Here is a 24,508-nt window from a genome sequence, read left to right as displayed (position 1 = left end):
GCTGGGCATAGTGGCGCATGCCTGTAATCCCCGCACTCTGGAGGCTGAGGCAGGAGGATTGTTGCTAGTTTGAGACCAGCCTGGGCTACAAAGTGAGCTCAAGGCCAGCCTGAACAGCATAGTGAGACCTGTCTCAAAAAGAAAAAAAAAATACACATCATTAGTCATTTAAAATACACTAAATAAACTTGCTGTGTTTTAATAAGCTCAGATTGCCAAATGTTAGAAAGTATTTAAATTTCAGCTTAAGAAATAGGAACTTGATAAGATAAAAGCAGTCTGCATTATTAATAAAGATACTAAGTCAGTTACTGATTTTTCTCCTTAATTAGATCTCATGTTTGTTTTCCTGCATTACTAGGTATTGTTTGGAAATAATTCTAAATTTATAGGAAAGTTGGAGTGAGGGTATAGATTTATTTGGTACCCTTAATTCAGGTTCCTTGATTTTTGCAGCATCTGCCTGTGACTCCCAGACTGGCCTCTCAAATTTGTGAACCTCCTGCCCCCACCTGCTGAATTGCTGGGTTCCAGGTGTGCACTAGTGTGCCTGAAAGTTTCCTTGATTATTAACACTAGTGACTAGCAGAACTAAGAGATTACTTTTCTACATTACTGTTAGCTAAATTACATACTTTCTTATGATTTTACCAGTTCTTCCAGTGCTCTCCTTTTTTCTGTCCTATGATTCAGTACACATTGCATTTAGTAGATTAGTATGTCCATTTTGAGTAAATATTTCCACAGTTAATATTTGCTCTTCTGCTTAACATTTTTATTTTTGATCGTGAGCATTTAATACCTGAAATTGATTTTTTTAAAGTGAATTACTTCATGCCTCTGATAAAGGTTATTTTCAAGATAGTTGTGTTAGGTGTCCATGTTACTATTATTTTGGACTTTTTTCCACCTTTGGGATTCCCTCTGCAGAGCCATTTGGAAGCACCTAAAGAAAAACAGACTCACAGTTTGTAACCGGTTTCCTTAAAAATGTACTTAACAGAGTACTGTTTTGTGATGTATCCTTTTGAAAGTGCCTTCTTTGGGCCCAAAATTTGGGAAACTTTATACTTTTATTTTGTCTTAGAAGTTTCCTATTCTCACTGATCTAATAAGATGGCTCACGCATTGGTAGCTATTTAGTAAACATCAGTTGAATAAAGAGAAGGTATTGTGATAGCTTTGTTATACTCAGTCTTTCTCCACTTTTGACCAAGGAAATCTTTTTCTTTGATAATGCCTATTGTGTAAATGAAGGGAAACACACCTTATAAGCCACACTAATTTTGACTAAAACACTAGTGGACATTTGATTCACTCATCTTACCATCTGATTTACTCTTTTGTTTTTTAAAATAGATTTGTGAAGAGAAGATCTCATCTTTTGAGTTTAAACAGTTGGCCCCAGCTTCTGAAGGCACTTTTGGTAAAGCATTTTTACTGGGGAAAAACCCCCACTCATTTAGAAAATTGTTTAGAATGGGCTGGTCTTCCATAAGGCTTTGTGATCTTATGTGACCACAACTTCTGAATGTTCCACAACTTGAAAGCGCCTAATATATATTTAGTGTAACAGACATCAGGTGAAGTTTGTTGAATTTATGAGCCTCCTGTTGCTATGGGAATAAATGCATTGTTTTCCCAGTAGCTTGTAGAGGGAAAATTAACAGTTATTTCTAGAGCTGGAATTGCCTTTTGGTTCATCTGAAGAAAAAAAAGACTACAAATTGGATGCAACTCTGAAATGAAAGTAGTTTTGGCCTGTGGTGAAGCTAGGAGTCCAGCCTATCCAAATTAATGAATTCATTGGTAGTTCTGGTCTGTTTAATTTTGGAAACATTAGTAAATGTTTTTGGAAATTTATTTTTAATTACTTAAATATATTATGTTGGAATTTCTTTGGAGCCTAAAAACAAAATAGAAGTATTCCTAGTGAGTAATTTTTCTTAGGTAGTGAGATCATATTGTGTTCTTTTTTTTTTTTTTTTGGTTTTTCTCCGGTACCGGGAACCGAACTCACGACCTTGCGCTTGGCAGGCAGGCGCTTTTGCCGCTGAGCTAAATCCCCAGCCCTCATATTGTGTTCTTAAAGGAACTTTTTCAAACTTTTCATCACCAAGAATGCATGTGAAAACCCAATTTCTTTCAGTGTTTTATTAATATTTCAGTGTAAATAAGTTGCAGACTTTGAGAAGAGATACCAAAAGTCTTTTGTGTAGAAGGGGATTAACCTATGTGAGGGCAAGGATCCTTTAAGGAGTCAAATTTTTCAGCTGCTTAGTTCAGTGAAAGACTTGACAGTTACACGTGGGCTGTGGAGCCTGAAACCTGGCTTAGAATATTGGCTATGCTTTGTGGCTTTGGGAAAGCCATTTAAATTAAGTGCATTTTCTTGGTAAAGCAAGATGTGGGGAGCTTAGTGAGATCATGTCTCAAAAAAGTGAAAGGTATGGGTGTAGCTCAGTGAGATAGATGACCCGGGGTCCAATCCCTGTTATTACAAAATACTAAACCCAAAGCAGCAGCAACAACATGATAATAATAGATCCTATTTATTTGGGGGATTAAGTTATATAAATTCGGGCAAGGTATTTATCACAGTGTGGCATATGATACATACCCAGTAAATGGTAGAGTATACGTGAATTTTCTGCTCTCATTTTCGTAGGGGAAGAATTCAAGACCAGTTTGAGAGTTTTAGTAGATTTGAAGCATATCTAAAAAAATCTTTGAAATTATAGAACTGAGGATATTCTGAGTAATTTTCTAATTGAATATTAAATTTTTTTTGTTGATTCCTCTTCCTGCCACAGAATATGTTGGTTCAGCTTTATTTAAAACCAGTATCGAAAATAATTCAGTAATTTAATTTGGTAGTTCATTCTCCTTTAAAGTTTGAGATGACTTTTGCTGAATAATACTCTGTAGGTATAGTTCAAGTAGGAGACTAACGATATTGGTGTAGGTAATACATAGCTCACTAAAATCAATTTGAATACATATGACTGTTTTCTTGTAATATTTCTCATTTTGTCCTAAAAAGCAACCCCACCCCCACCCCCCCGGTGTTTACATGTGCACGCACGTCTTTGCGTGCCTCTGTACTTTCTGTTTTGGTTTGTTGGATTTAATTAATAGTTTCTTTGGATTTTCCTCCTCTACTCTCACAAAATGAGTTTTTGTCTATATATTACTTTTCCGTATCATTTAAATGGTTGGATGTTAGTTCTCTTATGTGGACCTACTGTAAAAGCAGTGTTTGATTTTTAATTTATGAAAGTGTTATGGTTAAAACATACGGTGTTTATGTTTAAGCCATGTAATTTCTTTCAAATGTGAGAAATTAATGAACTATACATGGTTTTTCCCTAGAAATAATGAATTGAGTAAACATTTCATAGGGTTTCTGGTAAAATAATATTTACATGCATGATAAAGATTATTTAGTAAGGATTTGTTCCACATTCCAAATGTATATTCTAAAATCAGTGAGGATTTTTTTTAAACAAAAATTCAGAAGTGTGTTCTTAGACTCAAAACTATTAAAATAATTTGGTATTAGGTAATTTTCAGTTGATAGCTTTATTTCTTATGGTATTTTTTTTGTCTTTCTATAGGGCTGAAAGACACACAGAAGTCTTCATGGATATAGTTGATACATTTAATCATTTAATTCCTACTGAACACTTAGATGATGCCCTATTTCTAGGATCCAACCTGGAGAATGAAGTCTGTGAGGATTTTAGTGCAAGTCAAAATGTCTTAGAGGACTCGCTGAAGAACATGCTCAGCGATAAGGATCCTATGCTAGGATCTGCAAGTAACCAGTTCTGTTTGCCTGTTTTGGATAGCAATGATCCCAATTTCCAGATGCCTTGTTCAACAGGTAATTCTTACTTTTTTTTTCTTTTTTCTTTTTTCTTTTTTCTTTTTTTTTTTAGTCTGCAATTTAAAATGAAAAGAATTTTCAGCAACTTTTTTTTCTTTTTGGATGATGAGGGTAGTGAATTTAGGGTTCTTTCCTTTGAATTTAGAGCTGCTTTTCCAGGCATCAGAATTAGACTTTATACTAAATTTTCTTCGAAGGAGTGTAGAATCATATTTAAGGGTATTATAAGCTATAGGTAGAATGACCATATAATTTGTCATCCTGTATAGAATGCTTGTGAGAATTACAGCTGGTGCTATTAATAATGCTGTTGCAATAGATGTAAATAGGGACTTTCACTAGCAAAAAGGGATTTGCCTCCAAAGTTGGGACATTGCACCCCAGGCCTGCTGTCCCTTCCAGCCCTAGAGTATATTCTTTGCTATAATTTCATTTCATATTTTGTATATCTACCTCAAAACCAGAGAAAGAACTCTAGATGTGTGCTGTCCTTTTCAGTAACTACTAGCCACATGCAACGACTGTTTGTATCTTGAAGTCTAGTCCTAATTGAATGTGCTGTAAAATGCACAGTAGCATTTGAAGACTCGATATGAAAAGATTATATTAAACTATTTCATCAATTTTTAAGTTGGTTGTGTTAAAGTGATAATTTTGGATATTGTTGGTGAAATAAAATTAATTTTTCATGTTTTCTTTTTTTTAAGGCTGGGTTTCACAGTGTTGCTCATCCCAGGATTTCTGGGCTTAAGCAGCTCTCTTACTTGAGCCACCTCGGTAGCTAGGACCACAGCCCCAGGATTACTATTATTATTATTTTTTTACAAATGGCTATTTGAACATTTAAAGTAACATATGTGGCTTCCATTATATTGCTGATGGACAGCATTGTTCTAGAATCTATAGTTGAAAAGCTGGAAGAATGAGTATGGTGGCTGGGCATGTGGGTCACATCCTAATCCTGGCACTGGGAGGCTGAGGCAAGAGGATCCCAAGTTCAAGCCCTGCTTGGGCAATTTAGCAAGACTTTGTTGCAAAAAAAGGGGCAGGGCACAGAGCTCAGTGAGAAGGCCGAGTTCAGTTCTGAGTACGGAAGGAAGGAAGGGAAAAAAGAGGTTATTAACTTTCTGCTAGGCTAAACTATGTTGAATTAGAAATTACTTTGGTGTCATGTTAGTATATAGAAAAATAAATAGTTTTTCCTTTTGTAAAGCAAAGAAAATACTACTGTGAACTTTGAAGCAGTAGCTCTTGTGTAAGCTTACGTTAGATAAAGGTAAATCAGTCTCTTGTGGAGAACTAAATAAGGCTTTCTCACCATTCCCTAAGATAGTTCACAGGTTTATGTGATGTTGGTTTGTTTTTCAGTGATTGTAGACTTCTTCTAAAGTGCAGTTCAGTATGTTTTTCATTTCCTTTTAATGTTTTGTCTTTAAAGTTATGTAGTAACATTTAAAGTTTGGAAGGGGTGGTCTGCTTTTGACCTATGAATGTGTCAGATTACTCTGCCCGAAGGCCTCAACACTGAATACTAGGAATCTTCATTTTAACCACACTTGAATACTGGGGGATTTTGAATTACTTGCTAATGATGTATCTTCAAATTATTTACATCGTGTTGTTTTATCGCATAGGCTTACATTGTTCTTATATTTTAAATGTTCTAAAGCTTTAAAATTTTTTTTATGTATATGTTGGTTTAAGTTTTTTACTTTGGTTCTTGCGTCAGTACAGCAGTTCTAATTATCTTTATATTGTTACTGTTGACACTGTAGACAGTGTTTGGTTATATGCACACTGTTTACCAGTTTAGTCTGAGGCCAGGCTGAACACTGATTTAATATTTCTACAGTTCCCTTCAAAGATGTTGTATACGAGCTGGAATTGGAATTGGCAGTTATATCATCCTGTGTGACTTTTTTTACTTACGAAATTTCTACTCTCTAGTCATACTACTATTCTTATTGGTGTCCTCTTTTTTAAAAATTGATTTCTGTTAAAAAGTTTTTATTGCTGTGGAAAGTATTCAGTTTTGGTGAACATTTCTTTTCCTATTAAAACACTTAAAACACCCTCATTAAAGTATTTAAATTTTTTGAGGCTTAATACTTGTTCATGATTGTGCTATCTTTTAAAGTTTGACTTGAGTAGCATTAGTTTTTGAATTTTCTTAACATTTGTTTGCTATAATTATCTTCTATTCTGTAACAAAACTGTTCATGTATATGTAGTGTGTATGTTTTTAAGATTAAAGTCAGAAAATTACAAGGGGAAGCTTACGGTGATGGTAAAACTTCAGTTCAGAAATACTAAACTTTCTCTGTGCTATTAGGCAGGGGATTTATGTTAATTTGTTGAAAGTTCTTTTTGCCCTTTGGGATATTTGGGTCAACAGAAGGCCTACACGTTTTCTTTTCTTTTTTTCTTTTTTTCTTTTTTTTTTCCCTCTTTTTTGAGACAAGGTCTTAGCATGCAGTTCATGCTGGCCTTGAGCTCACTTTGTACCCTGGACTGGCCTGGAACTCACAAAGATCCTCTTGCCTCAGCCTCCTGAGTGCTGGGATTACAGGTGTGCGCCACCACGTCTGGCCAACCTGCACATTTTCTAAGGATGGCAAAATAGAAAACGTTTTGGAAAATTTTTTTTAACTTTTGGTTTTGAAATACCAGATTTAGGAGAGAGTTTCAAAGAAGAAATTTTATTGTAACCATTAATAAAAACACTGTTTGGACAGTAACTTTTTTTTTTTTGAGATGAGGTCTCTCAGTGTAGTTTAGGCTGGTCTTGAATTGACTATGTAGCCCAGGCTGGCCTCGAATTCACAGCAGTCTTCCTACCTCAGCCTCCAGAGTACTGGGATTACAGGCATGAGCCACCTGCCTGGCCAACAAGAGCTTTTTAGCTATTTATAAATTACTTGAGCTTTTTGTTACAAAGTAAAAATAACATTGTTAAATAACATTGTTCTTACCTGGTTGTTTCTACCTGAATCTGTAGATTTTTACTGATTTCCTTGACTAGAGGAGCCAAGTAGGGAAATGATCCTATTCGTATTTCTCAGGACAGGATGAGCTGTAGACTGTGGTTATGTTGTAACTGATTTTTGCAGTGCTGTAAAATTAGCAAACCCATAGCAGCTGTGTTTTATTTTCTGTTACACTGAACTAGATTGCTTTTTGTAATTGTTAAAATGCCAATTTCTTGTTCTTGTAGTTGAATGGTAGCATTATATTTCATTGTCTCCAGAAGTCATAACAGTAGTTTTAAAAATTATAAACATAGGAAACAAAATATTGCTATCAGCACTGTGAGATGTGCAGAAAGTTGGGATGCTTAATGATTTTGAGAGAGCAGCCAGGAGAGCCCTGATCCTCTTTTGACTCTGTATTATTTTCCAGAATGCTTTTAACTGTGTAAAGTATTACTAGTATTATTGCAGTATTTGCATATAGTTTTTAGATGTGCTGCCCAGTAATACATTTTTAAAAAAGATTTCACTGAGGAAACACATGAATATTGGGTTTGAGATATTTGACCTTCGGTGTTGTTGTTCTTTGTATTTTTATAGCAGGGGTTGGGCCCAGGGACTTCTCACTGAGCTACATCCCCAGCCCCTTTTTAGGTTTTTGTTTTTTAAAATTTTGAGATAGCCTGTTTCCAGCTGGTCTTGAGCTTGGGATGCTCTTGCCTCAGCTTCCCAGAGTAGTGAGAGTACTAGATAGGCATGTGCCACCTAGAAATCATTTCTTTATATGGTATGTTGAAATTTTTATGGCTATCATTTGATTTATTTTTACTATGTAGAGTAACACTGCCTTGTGACACATCCTGTATATATGTGTATTGAGAGCAACCTTTTACTCAATGCTTATAGTTACTGAACTTTTTAAATGAAACTAAGTTGCCCCTTTCTGCTGTGTCATGGCTTGCGGAGTTACCATCAAAGTTGTCATTCACTAAGTTAAAAACAACCCTCATATAGCCTGGTTTTTAGGGATTAAGCAAATTAAAAAGATCATTGAACTCTTGGAGGCACCCTGAATGTTTACTAAGAGTTGATTCATACTTAAATGTTGCTGCAAGTGTAAAGGAAAATAGGTGCTAACGTGTGATAAGTGTTTTGCTGTCTTTAAAAAAAGAATTTTAGCTTGTGCTGCTTTCCTTCTGAGCAAAGTATGGTAATACGTGTTGATTGATTTCACAACTTTCTTAGCAGTTGTGTAATTTAATCCCTTTTTTTGGCACACAAAGTTTTAGTGACATACATACTATGGGGTGCAGTGTGATAATTTGGTATTTGTATACAGTGTGTAATAATCAGGGTAATTAGCATTTCAAATCTCTTCACTTAGTTTGTGTTGGGAGACTTGGAATTTTCGGTTTCTTACATGTAATAAATCGTTATAAACTGTAGCAACTCCACTGTGCTGTAGGACATTAGAACTTAGTGCTTCTCATCTGTGTTTTGGTATCTGCTATTCAATGTCCCTCGACCTTACATCCCCTTTACCTTTCCTGGCCTTCAGAGACCACGATTCACTCTCCATTCGTAGTGTCCACATGACCAAGAATGCCCAGTTTGTCCTTCTTGGGTACATAGAGTTTTAATTTTGAATCATGACTGTAGTTTGGAGCTGCCTCATCGTAGAGTCTGAATTTGACTGTAACACTGGACAAATATATTGCATTTGTTCTGGCAAAATGACTTGTGAGCTGATGTGTCATTGAGATTAATTAAGAAAACGTTTACAAGTTTGATAGCTTCATGCTTCTTTTTGGATGTTTTCGATTGGATAATATTTTGAAACTAAGCTTGGTAATTATTCTCTGGTCCAGTAAAATCCAGTTTTCAGTACTTCTTTGTACATTCTCTTGGGGTGTGTAGGACTTGTGTAAATTAATTACACTGTGGACCCAACTATATATAAAAATTTATTATTTGCACTGGAACTTTCCTTTTTTATTTATTCTGAATACTAATTGTTAGTGTTTTAAAACTTGTTTTGATATACCTCTTACACCATTGGTCGTACTTTTCAGGCTCCCCTGTATGAGGAAAGCTACATGTTTAATACATAAAAAGTAGTCATGCAGATATTATGAAAATATAATCAAAGTGTATACTCAGTTGAATATTAGAGAGTTTTAACTGATTTTCTAAGTACAGTTATGGTCTTTTAGAATAAGATTTTATTTCTATAAGATTAATGATAATATTAAATGCCATTTTGATATTTCATTTGGCCTTAATGTATTTCACTGCTTATAAGAAATATAGGTGAAAACTAGTGTGATGTTAACATATTAGTTGCTTTAATTGCTGTTCATTTTTGTTTCTTGGCCATCTTATTTCTTAGCTTCTCTGTTAGAGTTACTTGATTTAGACACTTCTAATAAACTATGTCCGTTGTTTTTAAAGCAAATATTTTTCTGTAATTATTGCTGCAAGTCATCTTTAAAGCCAAAAAGAACAATTAAACTCAAAAAGGCAGAACAAAGAGTATTCTTAATGCTCTTTAATTTTTAAAGTATCACTTATTAAATTCAGAGAGAATTTTGGCCTAAGGCCTGTGTTTTGCAGTTTATTATTGTCTTGGTTACTTTTCTGTCCTTGTTGAGACAAAATACCTGAAGCTCAAAATTAAGGAAGGAAAGGTTTGTTAGGTCAGAGTTTGTGGAGGTTTCTGTCCAAACTTGGCTGGCTCTGAGGCAGAGTGGCACATGGCAGAGGGCAATGTTCAGGGCAGCAGAACACAGCAAAAGCAACGAGAGCAAAAGGGAGGAATGGTGGAAAGCAGCCTCTTTTTCTCCCTTACATATGCAAAACTCTGCGCCCCAGGGCTGGTATAGCTCTCACAGCCATTATCAGTCAGACTCTAAAAGCCTGTGCTGTGACCGCAGGAGGCTTTGGGGGGACACCCAGACACAAACTAGAACAGTTATGAGTTTTCTCTTTTTTCTTTTATTTCTACTTGATTCCATTTACTTTTGCTTTCCTTAGCTTGACATATGATAAAACAAATATATTTTACTTTGCATTAACTATTTAATTTTTGGTCTTAATTTAAAATGTAAAGTAAAATTAACCTTATTTTCCATCACTATATCCCTAATATCTTTTAGTTTCTTTTCATTTAGTGTTTAATTTTATTTCATTGTTATTTTTGAAGCCCATTGCTTGTTTCACTTAAAACTTCAAGCAAAAAATAACCTTGGACCAAGACAAGCATAGTTTTATTTTTTGAGTTGGTGACTATACGTTGTAAAAAACTTGCATTTCTATGCTGTTTATTATAACAGACTTCTTTTTCGAAAGACTTTGCATGTACTGTTGGTTCTATTAAGTTCACCTTTTTTTTCCTGGACATCCATTTCTGAGAGCCCACTGTCATTCTGTTTGTCATTTTCTAGGCCTGTCATACATGTGTTATCTTAGAACTTCTCTACTCTTCTTTATTTGTACAGTTGATTTCCTGTATTTCATCTTTTTTCTTTAAATATACTTTGCTTAGTGACATCCTTAGTAACTTTCTAATACTGATATATTTGACTGATTTGTTTTTGTGTAAAGCTGATTATCGTTTTCCCTTCAACATATCAGGTAGTTAACTTGGTTTTCTAGTATCTGGCATTGCTGATGGATTGTTGTTGCATTGTCAATTGACCTTCCCTACACAGAAATTTTAGGGCCTTTCCTTATATTTTGGTGTTGAAAAGTTAGTGATCTGTGTATAGGTTTACTTTTTCACTTTTTTGAGTACAGAAAGAGTGGGCCTTTTAATTTGGAGAGTGGATACTTTCACCTTGGAGAAATTTTTCTCAAATGTGTAAACATGTTGACTCATGTTTCTTAAATCTATTTTGCTTTATGTCTTTTCAGAGGTGGCTTGTCGTATATTATGTAAGTTACTTCACTATTTCTACAAACTCTTGTGTTCTTTTTATTCTTTCCATTTTTAAATAGCATTCTGTGGTCAAAGGAACATATAATCTCTTCATGTGTTCTGAATTATTCTTTTTATTTAGCTCCTTTCCATAATGCAGGTTTTCCTCAAATGTCTGATTGTTTTTGATATATTATGTTTAAGCTGAGAGAAATAGGAAATTGAGTTGTGCTGTGGGATGAACAGCTTTGGCTAAATATCCTGCAGTTGTTTTGGGGAACTTCTGAGTAACAGAATGAGAAGCATCTTCTTAGGTGCTGAATGTACTGTTTCCTTCAGTTTAGTGTTTCAGTTCAGGGATAGGAAAAGACTTTCTTGCTTGGAATTCAGTGCTTGTTTGTAGGCATTCCTATGTAACAAAGTTGAGAGAGAGAGAGAGAATTGACCTAGCAGTGTTTAGGCTGTAAGTTAATTTTTTACTTTTGGCCACACTCACTCTGTATGGCCTCTATTAATCCATTTCTGGAGACTCAGAAAGTTTATTGGACACTGTTACTCTCTTTTAAACTTTAGCTCCCTTTGATTTAAGCTATCGTTTTCTTCATGTCGTTGCATTAATCTCTGCTATTCAGTTTTCTTTTCATCTTCTAGAAATCTTTCATCTGTTTTTGACCTTCTTTTTGTTCTCTTGATTGTTGTAGATTTTGACTTTTCTTTTATTCTCATTTTAATGAATGTAGGGAGCAAGAGAAGATGAAAGATGTGTAAAAGCCAGTGACTCTTAATTCAACCATAATAAATATGAAATTACTGATACATAGTAACTCTTAAAGATACTGGTATCTTGTTCATTATTATTTTTGTCAGTGGTGAATTTTAAACTGTTACATCTTCCAAGGTTAGTTTTCATTTGTTTCATTATTTTCAAGGTCTTTTTCGCAGTGTTAGTAATGTCCTTTTGTGAGGGTAATAGGGCTGTTAACATACTTATCAGAGTTAACAGGTGTATTGTAATTAGAGTTCTCCCGGGGACAGAAAAATTGTGTGTGAGTGTTGGGCTTGTGCATTTACTGGGAGAGGGAAGGTGATTTGTTTAAGGAATTGGTTACATGATTATGAAGACTTTCAAGCCCGAAATGTGCAGGACAGACTGGCATGCTGGAGACCTAAGGAAGAGTTGATGTTGCAGCTTGAGCAAAGGCATTCTCAATATAGAATTCTCTTTAATTCAGGGACCATCATCTTTTGTCTCTTGAGACCTCCAGAGGCCCACCTACATTGTGGAAGGTAATCTCTTTGTTACTCACAGTCCCTTGGTTTAAACACCTTAATCAAGAAATACCTTTACAGCTACCTTTAGATTGATAACTTGACCAAATACCTGACTTCCAAATCCTAGCTGTGGTGACAAAATTAAGCAGCACAGCAAAATACCAAAATTAGGGGTTGTGATAAATCATTATTTGAAGTACTAGCTTATATTTATTGTCATGAAGGTAGTTTTAGTCTCAGAATTTTGAGAAAGTAGTTTCAAGGTGAGTTTGCAGGCAAAGACAATTCATAAACAATACCCTAATTTCTTTTCTCATAAAATGTATAGGAAGTTTATAAAACAATATGTGTGTGCCAAGTATTATAGAAAAGTACTTTGCAGGGAAGTCTCGTGAAGTTATCACAAGAACCTTAAGAACTGTAACTACATACTACTATTAATTCCACTTTAGAGCCCAGTAAACGGAGGTTTCTAGAATGATGAATTTTCAGGTTCACAAATAAGTAAGTCACAGTACTTGGATTGGAATAGAATCTTAAGTTTTTCTGCCCCTAGGTATGTGAGTGTGCATGAGTACTGTTGAGATCAAGGTTGTATGCTGAGCCTCAAATTTTCATTTACTTTGTAGCAAACAAAATTAGGATGACTTTTTAAAATTGTTTTTTGAAAAGAAAGAATAGTGCTTTCCTTTCAATTTTCCTTTTATTTTTTGGAGGCACAGTCTTGACTGGCCTTAAGCTCACTGTGTAGCTCAGGCTGACCTCAAACTCATGACAGTCCTCTTGCCTCAGCCTCCCCAGTGCTGGGATTACAGACCTGTGCCAACACATCTGGCTTTCTTTACATTTTAAAGAACATACTTGTGGGAGAGATTTATCGTACATTGATAATGATTAAAGCTAGGCAGTGTAGAGGGGAAAAGTCCCCAGCCAGTGGTTTAGTCGATCATGAATACTAGCAAGGGGCTCTGTGGTGGTGCCAAGCAGTGCACAGACACTCCAGTGCCCTGAACCACCGTTATTAGATAATGTGCTGGTTCCAGGTGGGATTGTATTAGATACAAGAAAGAGAAAAGCCTGTGACTTTCCCCTCATTTTACAGCTGAAGAAATTGTGACTTAATTATATAAACATTAACCTCAAGGATTTTGTTAAAAATTTGTTGTTTGTAGCTTTATTCATTTGTCAAATGTTTCTTTTGTGCTGTGTAGTGTGATGGGCAGCACATACACAAAGTTGAGTAAAATAACCTTTTTGCTGTTACCGTGGAGCATAAAGTTTAGTATAGGAATAATTTTTCTTTGGTTTTTCTGAGAATGGTAGTAAGGCTAGTTATGTAAGTATATTAACATACACACTTACTGGGAATGGTAGTTTGCCATTGGCCTTGAGTGTTCCTAAACTTTCTTGCTGGATATACCAAGAATACAGGGTCCTGACCATACTTCTTGGATCATTTCTCAAGGTTGTGACTGCAGCAAGCAATCTTGAGGGATGAAGCAGTAATGTTCGCTTCCTCACCCCTTCCTCTTACTCCATAACTTGTATTCTGCCTGCCAGTAAAACCAGCACCCCATAGATGACATTGGTTTGGTCTGCTGTGAGTGGAAATAGTAGCCAGGCTTTCTTGGATCATTGCTGCAGGGGCCTTTGAGTGCCTGGATAGCTGAGCAGAGTAAAAATCAATCTTGCGGAATCAATTTTCTGGGAGGCCCTTCTTGGGCAGGGGTCCTAGGAACAGGTTTTAAAAGAAAGCCTGAGAGTTTTGCATTCTTCAGCCTGCAGTTGGTAGGGTCTTGCAGATTGGCAAGATGCCCTCAAAATACATTTCTTCTTGTCTCTATGCAAAATATTTGTCTTCATTTTAGTAGCGTTAATTTCTTTAGCAGCTGTACCTCATTTGGCTCCAACTTTACCCATGGTTCTCACCAAAATTTTAAGTTTTCCAAATTTTTCTGCTCTGCCTTTTGCCCCTAATTCTCACTACAGATGTAACCAGAAGCTCCCAGTAGTACACCACAGCCTGAATATTAGGCTGTCATAATGTCAGTTTTCTGTAAAGTCTCGGAAGAAGGAAAATATGTAGACAAATTTTTCTGCCACAGATAACATGCATTAGTACTAGTCTCAATGCCAGTGGAGCCCTTATTCTCAACTGAAACATCTAAGCCTGGCTTTTACTGTCCGAGTTTTGTAAGGATTCTGATCTGAGCTTTAACCAGAACTACCCATCATCAGGTGCTGCTTACTACATTCTAAAGCTTCTCTAGTGTGCATCTCCAAAACTTTCTAAAATTCTTTCAGCGAATGAGTCCCAAAGGCTTCTAAACCTCATGGTCAGGTACAGTTACAGCAATAATGCCACTTCTCTAGAACTAACTTTCTGCATTAGTCAGGTTTCAGGTTGCAGAGACACAGTATCTCACAGCACCAACAACTTAAAAAGGGGAGAGGTTTAATTTGACTTTGGGTCAGGGATTCAGTTCATGGTAAGTTGGCTCCAGAGCAGAAACATCATAGTGGAAGGGTGTGGTGGAGCAAAGATCATGGCAGCCAGAAAGCAGAGCAAGGGAACTGCCAAGAGGAACTGGCATAGAACTGCAAATATAGTAGTACTTAAGGTCATTCTTGTATACACCAGGTGAGATACACCCAGGTGAGATACATCTTGTTATTAATCTGCTAGGTGTTTCTGAATGAAGTTGGTATATCTGGATTAGTGGTCACAGAGTGAGATCAGGTGGTGGGATGAGAAGTTTAGATAATAAAATAAATGCTGAGATAAATAAATAAGGATGCTACAGGTGCACTGCAGCTTTGGGTCTTAGATTTCTAGCAATTATTGTGGAAGATAAAAAAATGTGTAAAGTGAAAAGTATAGTCTCCTGAATGTCAAAATTATTGCCCAGGGAAAAAAAATATCTTTGATAATAAATATAGAAAGAAATATCATCCATAGTTTATCATGATGTGTGATATAGTAAAATCCTAAGCAGCATGCTTTCAGTGAATTTGGAGTTTAGTTTATTTATTTATTTATTTGGTACCGGGAATCAAACTCAGGGCCTTGCGCTTGCCAGGCAGGTACGGAGCCACTGAACTATATCCCCAGCCCACTTAGTGCTTTAAAACAGTTTCTCAGTATAGATCCTAGTATAAGCAGTATTACCGGGACTAATATTGTCGTTGAATCCAATCCCAGGATAAATTTTAAGCAACCTGCCTTGGATATAATTTATTGTGAGACTGTTAAAGGTATGACTATGAAGGTAAATTCTATGATATACCTGAGAGCTGCAGAGAATGCAGTTACCTTTTGCCAGCTAAGTGCATGGATACAGTTGTTTTTAATCAGCAGGGCTCGGAACAAGGTAAAGTTTAAAGGGTCTTTTAGAGGTATTTGTTTGACTAGGAGGCTGCCTTATTGTCCCTGTGTAAGACAGGGCCAAAATTCTCAGAGTGATTTGGGGTCCTCCCTAATGTACCAATAGACACATAAAGCCTTGTAGTTTCAGACATAAATGAAGATCATTTTGGGATAATTTCCAGCTAATAGTCCACTTTAAAAAAGTAAAACTTGAAAGTAAAATTCATATTCTTTCTTAAAGAATATATTGTCCAATGATTATCCTTGCTGTTCTCCATTTATTGCAGGATTGCAGGATTCCAGAATGCCTTGTTGCCATTTTCGCTATTGTCATTGCCTGGCTTCCTTTGGAACTCTTGGGTCTGTGTCTTCTCCCTGTACTGTTCTCCGTTTCTTTGCTTTAGTTGAAGAATCTTCCCAAGAGACTTCTGAACTGGAGCTCCTGGTGTTGTACTATTATTTTATTACTTTTGTCCCTAAAATACCGTACTTCTTTGCTAGATCTAATCTCCTGTTACAGACTTATCTTTGCATTAAATGCATCTTGAATCATAAATAAATGTATACTTACATAATAAGAGAGGTAAATTGTCAGGAGATGCTTTCATATAAGTTTGGTAAGTATAGGAATACCCAAAATGATGATCTAATAAGGCCTTTTTTCCTGGTAAAGCTAAATTTCCTATAACTGGAGACTGAGATTAGGATGAAAGTATTTTATTGGCTGGGTTGCACAGCTGATTTGTAGGACTACCATGTGATCATGGTGTGCTATAATTGTAAGAGAAAGCAAGGTATTTTTCTTTAGAACTATCATCTGATCATTGCAGTTAGGACGCATCCTCTTTGTGTTTACAAATGTAAAATTAATAAAATATGATTGACACAGTACTTTGGAGCAAGTACTTTCAGATATTAAAAGTATCTTAAATTGTATTGTAGTTACAAAATTTATAAAATATAGTTACCTTAAATTGTAAATAGTTAATAACATAATAGAAATGAGTCAGTTCAGAAAATGTGTAAATTTGAATTTAGGGAATGGGTGAACTTGCAGTTTAACTATCAAATGCATTTTTAAACCCATGCCTCTTCTGGTTCAGGATAATAGAATGAGCTGTGGGTCCCGGTATTATGAGGCAGAAATATGAAAAAGTGTTCTTAGACATTTTGAAAATTTGTGGAATGCTTATTAGTGGCCATCTTCTATTTTATTTTCTATATTCTCTCATCTTCGTGTTATGCCTTTTCCTTTGTTCGCAGCTGAATTTCAGTGTCATTCTTTATCTGCCCTCCAGGGTTAGTATTCAGAATTTATTTTCTTACCGTGTCTGTGATCTCAGCTTAGAATCTTAATGTTTGTCATGTTAGTATATACTACTTAAAGCCTTAGTGATAAATCCTTAACATTTCCAGAGCTATTCGCATTATTAAAGATATGTCCTCCTTAAGTGATTTTGAAATTACTTGCTGTTTTTATGTTTTAATGGGCAATTGTATGGGCAGAACAGCTAGTAATAGTCTGTGATTTTTGCTATTTTAACAGCTAGTATTTTTAATTTGATAATTGTTCCAGTTTGATTACATATACTTAATTTGTCATAATCATGGAACATTTGCATACTAGATGTATAAACACTGATATTTACTTACTAAACTGAGATAGTTTATGAACTAAACTGAGATAGTTTATGAAGTAATAGTTTATTACTTTTCAGTCCTTAAAGTAGTAAATTATTTTACTTTGTAATTTAGAAATAATTTTGGTGTTATGCACGTAACACTCCTAGCTACTCAGGGCTAAAGTTAGAGGATTTCTTGAGCCCAAGAATATGAGAGTATCAAGGAAACCTGGTGTGGTGATGCACGCCTGTAATCCCAGCACTTGGGAGGCTGAGGCAGGTGGATTGCTGCAAGTTGGAGGCTAGCCTGGGCTACAAAGTGAATTTGAGGCCAGTCTGAACTGCGTAGTGAAACCCTGTCTCAAAAAGATGGGGAAAAAGAAAAAAAAAAGTATCAAGGATCTTTGAGCAGACATTGTGTGGACTGGTTTTTATCTTTTTTTTTTTGGTCTTAATTCCATAATTCTTAACATTTTCTGCCTAAGCCCTTTATTTTGAGGATGCTGACCAGACAATAATTGTCTCTAATTCTCCAGTGATCTGAGGTAACATTGTTTGGCTGGCTTGTCATGGCCAGGAGAAAAGAGGACTCATTTCAGTTCTCCATCTGTGTTCTCAACATGAATGTACATGCAGATAGAGCAGCCAGATTTCTTCACACAGTGGCAGGGCAGAGGTTCACTCACTTCTCACGAGCTGGGACTTACTGGGTCATCTTGACAGGAATTTTGACCTTAATATTAGTTAAGGATAGGTTTAGCTGAGAAGGATAGAAAACATCAAATAACAGTGATATAAAGGATATTTCTTAGCTGGGGTTGCGGTGCACACCTGTACTTTTAGCAGTAGGGAGGCTGAGGCAGGATAGGGAGTTTGAGGTCAGCTTCAGTAACTTAGTGAGAACCTGTTTCTACAATAATTTTTTTTTCCCTTTGTCATGCCAGAGGTCAGCGAGAGCTGCATGGATTCCCACAGTGCCAGGAATGGAGCTTCTTCTCCTTTATATTCCTATGTGTTTTCAATATTCCATGTCTCCTTCAGCTGTCCATTGTGGCCCTCAGTAAAAAAGGGAGAAAGAAAAGTAATGCCTCTTTCATTTGACACCTCCTGAATTGCTTGTATAAGTTCTACTTTTATCCCATCAATCACAGCTTAGGCATTACTCATATCTATTAGTAAGGTCCATTGAAAAGAGTGGTCTTTATTATGGATCACTATGTACCTAGCTGAAAAAACTGGAATTGTAGTGAATGAGGGAAGATGGCTAAATAGATACAGAGGAATAGTCTGTAGTTTCAGGTGCAGCTTCTGTGGTTCATCATGTGGGGAGGCTCCAGTCAGTATGTTTACGAGTTCACAGGTTATCCTAGGAGTTTTGAATAGTTGGTTTGTTTTTGGAGTTGATTCTGCCTTACTTGTTTCTCGACTTTGCTAAGCTGCATAATTCAGTTCTCATTTCCTAAAATGTGGATCTATTCATAGAGCATGAGCATTTACTCACACATTATAGAGGGATATTTAATTCTGGTAGTGTTTAACCCTGAAGGAGGTGGGTATCAGAATTATTGCTTCTGTATTTGAGACTTTATTTCATTAAGTAATTTTCAGTACATAATACTTGCATGCATACTTATGTACTTGTATATACTTACATAAAGTGCTAAGTTATTAATGTCCTTTATGTAAGACCCATATTTTTAAGTGATGAACTATAGATAAATAAACTTTAAAAATTAATTAAAACTATTACATAAGAACTTTTTGGGAAGGCATTGATTGCATATGCTTAATTATTTTTGTAAATTTCATATTATTCTGTTATACTTTTTATGCATGTGGTTCTAAATTGAGTTTATTCTGATTCTGGACTTTATTTTGTTTGTTTTTTTGGAGACAGAGTCTTGCTATATGTATCCTCTAGGCTGACCTTGAACTCATTATGTAGCTCAAGTGCTGTGATTATGGACAGATGCCATCACACTGGATTTTTAGTAACTATGATAGCTAGGAAAGTAACCTAAGTATGTATTCAAGTGGAAGAGATTCAGTATAGGTTCTAGTTACTAAATTACAGTTCTACTTTTGTTCCTATCAAATACACAGACTTCTGTTGTAGGTTAGTTGCCATTTTTCAGTGTGCTTCTTGTTCTTTTAAACTAATAGGAAGTTGTTAAAATTTTTTTTTAACTATTTGAACTCAAAACCCATTGAATTGTTTTAATAGGAAAAATTTTACTGTCCAGATAAGTTTTCATTAAGTACTACATTTCATTTCTAGGTATACTCACATAACGATGGAAACATATTTAAACATTGATTTTTCTTTTATTGTTGTTCTGCTTGTTTTTTGAGACAGGGTCTCTGTAGTTCAGGTTGGCCTTGATCTCTGTCGCCAGCCTGGCCTTGTACTTTCAGGCTTCTGAGTTTTGGGATTACAGGTGTGTAGCCCCCTGCCCAGCTAAAGCATTGATTTTCTTAGCACAGTTTTGATTTGATTGGCCTGTCTTTCTCCCTCTCTCTCTCCATCTCACTGTCTTACTCTCACACTTTCACAGCACACAGCTGCTTTCTTACTGCTAAGAGGTCATCTCTAAGGCACAGATTATGGGTGTTTACTTTTATTATGACATCATGGCTATTTAAAATAGGACAATGTTTGTAATAGTTGTTTTGTTTATAAAATGGTCATCTCATTTTGTGAAATAAAAATGTGTAGCTCATTTTTAACAGGTTTTTGAAGACTTGTGTGTGCTGTGAGTTAAGGGAGATCCTTGATGTGATATAAAGATTTTAACCATCATTTCCCATTTCATTAAAATTTCTGGAAACAGCCTTTAAAGGTTTTTTTTTTTCTTTAAAAGAAATTGAATTAGTGACATTCCTTAAAAATACAAAATGCTGAAGGCAAACAGATGGCTTAAGAATGTCAGTTCCTCCACTGTATGGAATTCTTACCCCTCACTGTCTCTCTTCAGGTGAATACAGAGTAACATGAATTCACCAAGGATTCTAATGTTAGTCTGATTAAATATTATAATTAATGTTTATTTCTTATTGTTTTGGCTTTTAGGTAGCAGTTAACGTACATAGTATTTCCCCCTACGTCATTTACTGTTCTGTGTTCTCTTCTAGCTGATAGGTGTATACCACCTTAGGAAACCATCTGCTTTGTGGGTTCTTAGAGTTTTAAGAAGAGCTTCTAAGAAAGGGTATCTGTTGGAATGGTATTTTAGCTACAGGCAGTTATTTTTTCAGTTCTTTATTATTACACAGGTCAATGTCTTTCATTGTTGCGAGATTCGACATTCACTCAACATTGATCATTTTCACTCCCACCACCTACCTCGTCGTGTCCTACCCTCAGTGTTGCAGTGTTTAGAGGGCTTCGATGCATGCAAAGGCAGTATTTTTTAAATGTGTACTATTTTTTATTGTAGTTTCTTTCCAGAGAATTTTTACTGAATACCTGATAAACTGACTTTTAAGTGTCATTTTATTAGTCCATGCTTGTAGTACATAGTGATTATATCATCATGGGGAGTTGGTACATGGATATGACACATATTAATTTTTCTTTTCTACCCTCTTCCCATCTCCTATATCTTGATTTAAGCAACTACAAATTAGGGAATTCCTGGTAAAATATGTTTGTGTCTCATTCTGGATTGTAACACCCTTGAGTTCATCCACCTTTCTGTTTTCCTTGCCTTCCTCACCCTTACTGGGATTGAAGTCACATATCCAGCCCTTTTTACATTTTTTTATTTTGATATCGTAGTGGTCTGAGTTGCCCAGGTGGCTTGGATTTGCAATTATTCTCCTGCAGCCTTTCCAGTGCTCAAATTACAGATGTGCCACCATGCCTGGTAATAATTTTCTCTTGTTTAGCTCCTCTGACCTTGTGTTTTCTCCTTTTCAATACTACTTTGTATTGTATATCCTTTTTTTTTCTTTCTCTTTTTTTTGAGACAGGGCCTCACCAGGTAGTACAGGCTGGCCTTGAACTTATGTATGTATATCCTTTTAAAAGCCATTTTAAATTTGCTTTAATAAAGTAGACTGTAAGTGCTATTCAGGTGCCTGGTTAATGGTACTTTTTATTTTAAGCTTTTCCTTATTTTTAATTTTGTGTTTTGAAAATTTCAATTGTACTGATAAACAGTAGAGTATAATAAAGATTCAACTGATTTATAAAGATTCAACCAGTATTAATGTTTTGCTCTGAATTTTATTTTTTTAATTTTAAAGATAAAAGAACGAAAATTAACAAACTCACATACCTTTACAAAATAACAAAAACAATACAAGCAATACAGAATTTCAGACAAGGAGATAGGAAAGTAACAATGGTTGTTATTTACATACTGATATCTTCAAATTGGATACTCAGATAAACAAATACAGACATGTAAGATTGATCAAATATTTAAACATTAACTGTTGGTTTCCATAGAGCAATAAAAGTCAGTAGTACAGCTATGTTAGCTATCCTGTGTATACGTATATATGTATTTTCCCCTTCTTTCTTTTCTCTTTTTCCTTATCCCAGTTGTTCTTTCCTTTTGAGCAGTTTCCTTTTATTTCACAATGTCTATTGTACCTCTTAGGTTTTATTCACTCTTTCAGGTTCCTGCACTAGGGAGAAAGTACAGTGTTTACACATGCGGGTCTGATTGATTTCACTTATGGATATGTAACGTTTTGCCCTATTTTGTGTGTTTTTTCAGTTTACCAGTTCATCTATTCATTTAAATTTCACTGTGTATCTTCTGAAAAGGATTAATGCATAATACCATAACCATACCTGAAACGTAATTATCTGATATGCTACCCATATTCAAATATACTATTTGTCCAAAAGATAATAATTTTTATCTGAATAATTTCCAATCACGATGCTGTCCCACACAGAGTATGGCCTTTGCTTAGACTATATTTCTGCAGTTTGCCCACACACTTTTCCATTGATACTTTTTGCAGAGATAAGACCTGATGTCTTAGGAATGTCCCAAGTTCTAGATTTTTAAAATTGTTACATCAGTTGGCTTGTCCCTTTTACTTCCTATGTATTGGGAATTCGGTTGAAAACTTGATTAGGGTCAAGTTAAACATATTTTGTAAGAGTCCTTCATAGGTGAAACTGTACAGTCATACTAGAAGTCTTAAAATGTTAGCTTGGTTTGATTTTTTATTTTTCAGTGCTGAGGATCGAACCCAGGAGCACTTTACTACTGAGTTCTGTTCTCATCCCTTTTTAAATATTTTTATTTTTGTGACTGGGTCTTGCCAAGTGGCCCTGGCTGGCCTGGAACTTGTGTTCCTGCTTTCTCCGCCTACTGAGTAGCTGGGATTACAGGCATGTGCCACTAATTCTGGCTGCCTGACTTCCTTAATGTAAAGTTTGATTACTAGGTTAAGGTGCCAAGACCCAAATGTTCTTTAAACATTTGAGGTAGCAATTAATGTGTAGGAAAACAACTTCAACAATATGAAAAAATTTTAGGCCTGTTTTTAAACATTTATTTCCAGGCATTCTTCTGGTAAAGTTCTTGTTTTTTAAACCATCCAGTTGCTTACAGTTCAACTGAATAGGCAGATGAAAGGAAAAGAAAAACTACTTACTGTCCAGTTTGCAGAGTAGGGAGTTGGTGAAATAGTCACATGCAGTGTCAAAGGTGTCACATGAGGTTTTTGGCTTTTTTTCTGCTTGCCAAAAGGAGTTTGTGGATTTAAAATAATACATTGTGTTGTACAGTGTTTTGTTTTTGATGCTTGTGTTATTCTTTTTCTGTCTACCCCAGTCATCCCACAGGCAGTCAGCGAGATGTATTGTCAAATAACTGCTTATAACAAATGTCCAACTGTGTAAGATTTGTTACTGTGTTGCTACAGAGACAGAGTGGGTCTTAAAGTACTTGCTGATTTTTATTTCGTCTGGGATTCTTATTTTACTTTGACCTGAGGACCATATTTTTTCTGTTTTATACATGGTCAGCTTCAGTTATGAAAGATTCTGAACACACAGTTTCACAGAAGTACATCAAATACGAGAAAAGAGGTCAGCTAGGAAATTTACTTATTGACAGGATTTGGTAGAAAATTTTTTCTTTAAGGTTTCAGATTTAATGTTGATGAAAATAAATCTGATGGTACACATATGTTGGAACTGTTTCTTTTAAAATCTATTCCCATTTTAAGGTAATGATACTTATTAAATAGCATTCCATACATCGCCCATTTACAGTGTGGTTCCGCAGTTGTACATAAGATACAATGATTTGCTTTGGCATACAAGTGTTATGGTACTTCTCCAAATTTGAATTTTCTCTTTTCCATTCAGTAGTTCTCATGTTACCAGATTCAATAGCCATTTCTCTTTTTTCTACCTATCAATGACACTTAATTTAGTTGGTCTTTGCTTTTTGAAATGATTTATTCACTTGCTCTCTGATTTGTAGCTCTTAATTATTCTCTCACCTTTCTGGCTTCATCCCTTCCATTTATTTTATGCTTCATTTCCTGACCTTTAAATATGTGAGTGTCCCAGAGTTCAGATTCTAGACAATTCTTTTATTTCTACTCACTTCATGGTGATATTACCCAATTTGTTTTTTTTTTTGGGTTTTTTTTTTTGGTGTTTCTCCGGTACCGGGAACCGAACTCACGACCTTGCGCTTGCCAGGCAGGCGCTTTTGCCGCTGAGCTAAATCCCCAGCCCCTATATTACCCAATTTGCTTCATGGTGATATCACCCAATTTGCTAACTTCTTAACATCTGTGATTGAATTAGCAGGTATTTAAAACTTCATCTTCAGCCTCTTACCTGAACTCTATACTCTTGTGTTTGCTTCTTTTAGTTGTCTTTTGGGCATTTTAGGCCTAAAGTTTAAAACTGAGCTTTTGATACTCACCCCTTCCTCACTCTGTTTTCTGGTGCCACTAATTACTACAGATTCCATCTCTACATGGCAGCTACTTTTCAGTTGCTCAGCAAAAAACTTTGAGGTCATCTGTCACCTCTCCCTTTTCCTCACAGTCCATACTCAGTTCAGCAGCTAATCTGGTTGGCCCTGTTTTTAGAATGTATCCAAAACCTGGATACTTTCTTCCCTGCAGCCATAGTCTTAGCTATTACCATCTCTTACCTGGATCCTTGCAGTGTCCTATAACTGACTTCCGTACTTCCTCAAGATTCCTTACAGCCTGTTCCCAAAAGAGCACAACAGGTAAACTTGTGATCCTTTGAAAAGCGAGATGATGTCATAGTTGTGCTCAGTGCTTTCATAACAGCATTTTTGTGCGAAGAAAAAACTTGCAGTCTTTATATGTCCTGTAGCACCCTACTCAGTGTATCCTTGGTACATTTCTTGTCTCAGTGGTGGCATACCTATGGCACGGGCGCTGCAGCGGGCTGTTTCTGTCATTGAAAGCTCTAACAGGTTTGCATCACTGTTCTAGGTACTCTAACTAGAA

At 35.7% G+C, this 24,508-nt stretch overlaps 1 protein-coding gene across 2 annotated transcripts in view; it reads left to right on the top strand.

The window, feature by feature from the left end:
- The window catches only part of Phf3 (PHD finger protein 3), a gene marked incomplete at its 5' end in the record, with an annotated part of 76,418 nt that overhangs the window by 6,000 nt on the left and 45,910 nt on the right, over nt 1–24,508 (top strand). The window contains 2 exon segments of one of the 2 annotated variants that reach the window (XM_013505825.1): nt 1,360–1,426; nt 3,618–3,886. In XM_013505825.1, coding sequence (XP_013361279.1) covers nt 3,643–3,886 — 244 coding nt within the window. 2 annotated transcript variants of the gene reach the window in all.

The sequence above is a fragment of the Chinchilla lanigera genome, unplaced genomic scaffold (assembly GCF_000276665.1).
Source record: "Chinchilla lanigera isolate Chin_1 unplaced genomic scaffold, ChiLan1.0 scaffold00101, whole genome shotgun sequence".
NCBI lineage: Eukaryota > Metazoa > Chordata > Mammalia > Rodentia > Chinchillidae > Chinchilla > Chinchilla lanigera.
This window is presented reverse-complemented; position numbering and strand designations above follow the sequence as displayed.